The 4,407-nt window shown below is 38.6% G+C and overlaps 1 protein-coding gene across 1 annotated transcript in view; it reads right to left on the reverse strand.

Annotated features, from left to right (window-relative positions):
- Positions 1 to 788: 788 nt before the first annotated feature.
- BTNL8 (butyrophilin-like 8) overlaps positions 789 to 4,407 on the reverse strand; it is a gene marked incomplete at its 3' end in the record, with an annotated part of 8,453 nt that continues 4,834 nt past the window's right edge. Inside the window, exons 5-6 of the mRNA XM_010194781.1 lie at positions 1,721 to 1,747; positions 789 to 1,195 (exon numbers count right to left, since the gene is read on the reverse strand). Coding sequence (XP_010193083.1) covers positions 789 to 1,195; positions 1,721 to 1,747 — 434 coding nt within the window. The remainder of the gene's footprint in view (positions 1,196 to 1,720; positions 1,748 to 4,407) is intronic.

Consider the following 4,407-nt stretch of genomic DNA (forward strand, 5'->3'; position numbering starts at 1 on the left):
GTCCTGATAGAGGAGGAAGGAGTGAGCACCTGTGGTGGTGCTTGGCTGGTAGTCAGTGTCAGCCCACCACAGTGATGCAGACAAATGAGGTATCCTCAGTACCCTGTCAACGTTCAGCACATCCTTGCAAAGCAAAACCTCTCTTTTAGCATTTTTCTTACTACAGATTTTCCAATAAGGTTAAAGTTTGAAAAAAAAGTTTTCAAAATGACACTTTTTTATTTCAAAATACATTTATTGCATTTCTTGATGCAAAAATGGTAAAAATTGGCCTAGCTAACTTTAGGGATGGCACTCAACCTAACATAAATACAGAACATGGAGTACAAGTCCTGTTGCCTAGAGAAGAGGGAAAATCAGGCTATTTAACATCACCTACATTACAATTCTATCAACTTCAAACAACTGAAACCATTGCTGCACTGATCAGACTTTCATGACCTGTAATGGGAACTCATATTTCTGCCTAGGGTTTCCTGAATCTGATCCCAGTCCTCTTCCAACTAGCTGATTTTTTTTCCTTTCTCAATTTTTTTTCCTGTTTCAGACTCAGGTTACATCTTATTTAATTTTACATTACTGATGTCTGAGACTTAAGTTTTCCCTTCTTCTTTCTACTCAACTGTCTTTCCTTAGCCTGTTACTTCTCATAGTCCTATTTAAAGAAGCTTTAATGGGACAGGGATTTTGACTGGGCGGATAGGAAATGTGAGTGTCCCTTGCCTTTTGGAGAGAAATGGATAAAACATTTCTGCAGGTTCCTTTCCAAGAAATAGAGGCATCCTCACCAACATAGCCATCTGCTCTGCTTCATAAAAGCTCACTTGTCCTTCCTCCAAGTCCAGAAGTACACCAATCACTGAATAACTCTGCTGCTTCTCAATCCTGCGATGCCCTTCACTAGAGAAAATCTCTCCCTGGGACCCGTGCAGAGCCCAGTAGTCCTCTCCAGGAAGGATCCCTTCCTCTTTGTGCCTCTCTTTCTCCCTCACCACCCCTAGCACCCAGTCCTGCTGCTGGCCCACCTCCACCTCCCAGTAGTGTTTCCCAGCTGCAAATCCTTCCTTCCCCACCAGGACAGGGACTGTGGAGGGAGCATTTGTGTCAGCAGGTTCAGAGGTGTTGCTCTTCACATCTGGAACCCCTGGTACTTGGAGCTCCAGGACTCGGCAGTCAGGATGCACAGTAATGGGAACTGGAGAAGAAAACCAGAATCATCAAATGAGTAGAATGTCTCAGGAGCCTCTCTCAAATGGGGCTATGTATTGAAGCATTCAACATGTTGAGTAGTCCTGGCACAATTCAGCAAAGAATTTTAACTTTCCCCAGAACAGGACATGCAATTACTGATAAACAGAGAGGCACCTTTGAGCTTTCACAGCCATGGCCTTTCTTGAGACCCAAGTCCACACTCTTTGCCTTAAATCTCTCTCTTTCTCTTTTCCGTGTGGCCATCCATCATCTGCAGAATTACGTCCACACCTCACCCCAGACTCAACTTCTTTTAGTGACTTCTTTTCTCCGTCTTCCCAGCAGCCACATCCCAGTCTCATTTCCTGTTACCCAAACAAGTCATGTTCCTGTGACTACAGTTCACTCGATGTCTCTCTAGCATCATGGTATTGCCATTTCAGGGTGATTGGCATTGTCATTTTAAGGTTGCTTGGAGAAATGGCCATTGAATTTTTACACCCTTCCCCCTGCCTGCTTGCCTACTTACCTGCATGGCTCCGGGCTTCCCAGAAATCTACAGAAAGGAAACAGACATTGGCATTTGATGAATCAATTGGAAAGGCAGATACTTGTCAACATACAGTATTGCTGTCTTCTGCTGTGTAATTATTGTCACTACTGCGATTCTTCCCCAGGGCTGACTTTACTTATGCACCAGTACATACAGCAATTGAATAAAAGTTTTAAACCACTTACCCAGCTCAGATTTGAGTCGCACTGAAAGGAAAAGATGTTCTAGTTATTAACACTTATTTTGTAGAAGGTTTTTTCAATGTTGGAGAACTCTAAATAATAGAAGATCAGGCAGTGCCATGAGGCAGTATGACAACTTTGTTTATGTGATGTAAATTTTTGAGACTTTATCTTGAAGGAAAAAATTGAACCTCACTATGAGGAGATATTTACAATAGCTTCACCCTCACAGATGGCAGTCAGGCTCATCTGAATATTTGCTTTATTTTTTATGAGGTTTCTAAAAGTGTAAAATTTATACAAGATATTTTCTTACCAAGGAGAAGTCTGTTTTCAGACATTGCTGTAAAAGAATAAGTTTGATAAGTGAAATGAAAACTTAAGGAGATAACAATTATGAGATGAGATCTGAGTTAAATAATTCTATTACTGTGCAAGTACCGAAATGATTTTTTTCTATCAAAATTTGGCATGTGAAAACTTGTCAACTTAAATTCTTAAGAGCATACACTGTAGATAAAAGTCAAGTGTAAATTAACACAGCTATGCTGTGCTGTTTCTGTGCACAGAAACAGATTTACGGCACTAATTTTTTCTTTTTCGTACCCTTCTGCCCTTAGTGATATACCTCCAGTGCTGTCTGAAATGCTGTGTCTTGGGCAGAAAACCTTGTATAAACAGCTGAATTTCAACTTAAATGAAAGTAGTTTAAAAAGTTTGGTATGTAGGCTCAGGTGACCAAAAGTAGGTGTTTATTTCTGAGTTCTCTAGGTGCAATTAGCAATATTGCTGATCAACACTGATGGCACTGATAGCATCCTCCTTCTTGTGGCTTAGGTTTTCTAATGTTATTTGTGTACTGTCTATCCATAGGCACAAGCTGTCTAATGTTATCTGAGATGTCCAAAAGTCTCCTCCCTGGATTTGAGGAGGCCTACTCATCCGAGAGAAGTTGACTTCCAGGACGGTCAACTTTGCTGTATGTGTCCTCTCCAGGTGGATATCTCAGCCAAGGGATGAAGGGATAAATAGGGAAGCATGTTTATTTTGTCTGTAGCTAAACATCCAAGCCAGTATTTCTCAGGATACAGTGTCTGAGCTGTACATTTTTGACTTTGTGATGCTGGTTACAACGGTTTGAATTATTTGACCATAAAGTGAAAAAGAACAGGAGCAGCAGGTCAGAGCCTCAAGAAACCTCAGCACAGTCAGCTAGCCTCCAGGCAGAGAAATTACACAGAAGCAGAAAGGTATCACAAGCTTCTTAGAAATATGGCCTAAATAATATAATACAAATAATACAAATAATAATACTAAATAAAACATCTTAGCAATGACTAAAAATGAAATAGAAGTAACAGTCATTTGAATAAATGCAAGCTGCTGTTTTTTACGAAGTAGCTTATTTTCATTCTCTCATATATACTTACGTGTAAGAGTTGATTAACATTGTTGTAGAACTATATTTACCTCCTTCATTTGTTTTCTTCTGTGTTTCTATGTTGATCAACAATCAAAACAAAAACAGGAAGAAAAAAACCCAACATTACTGGCTGGCCAGCTGGTTTAACTTAGAAGTTACTAAAAATGAGATAAGGTTTTTAAACATTTCATTGTCCTCAACTACTAAAGCTCCAACAAGTTATTGGAAAATGGACTATTTTTGAATTTATAATCAAACACAAATACAGGTCATCAAAATGTTTGCTAAAGGAACAGACACATCCAGAAGGACTTTATATAAAAAACTACATCTCATTGGCTCTTTTGGGGATGTCAATAGCATATACCCTAGAGATAAAAGTAAAAGGAAAACTGTATTATTACCTAGTTCTGCCTTCAAACGTTGTTTGTCTGAAAGAAATGATACATGATTGTAAATGGATAAGTTTCAGTATCAAATGTAAAGAGTTAATTACAGTGTTTCTTTGTATAATTTTACTTTGTTTTTCTTCAGTAATATATTAACATAGGACCACCCATGATCAACTTGATCTATTTGATGAGGTAAAGAAGGTTGAGTTACAAAAAGAATTATGATATCAAAGAAACAGGTAAATTAGCACACAGATTTGGAGGAGATCTTAACTGGCTAGAGAAATTAGATGATCTACAAGATTAATATCCCTCTATTAATATCTCATCTATTCACTTTGTAGGTCCCTTATGGTGAATGTAGGAAGTCTACCCCTCACTGACCAAGTCTTTCCAATAACAACTTTCTCAAACAGTTTGGATCTGATCTCTGAAAGCTTCTGTTTCTCTTCACTGACTACAAAGACAAGACCCTGAGGAAGACCCTGAGACTTCTATTATTTTAAAAATTTAAATGTATTGAACCTCACTGGTAAGTTGAAAGGTCAAAATGAGATAACTGAGCTCCCCTAGACTGTGTCTGCACCCTACCTTGTTTTCTGTTATCATTATTTGACAAGGAATATATTTGGATGACACACAAGATTTGCAAAAATTACAGCAGGA

Source organism: Mesitornis unicolor, unplaced genomic scaffold (assembly GCF_000695765.1).
Source record: "Mesitornis unicolor isolate BGI_N332 unplaced genomic scaffold, ASM69576v1 scaffold12591, whole genome shotgun sequence".
NCBI classification, from domain to species: domain Eukaryota; kingdom Metazoa; phylum Chordata; class Aves; order Mesitornithiformes; family Mesitornithidae; genus Mesitornis; species Mesitornis unicolor.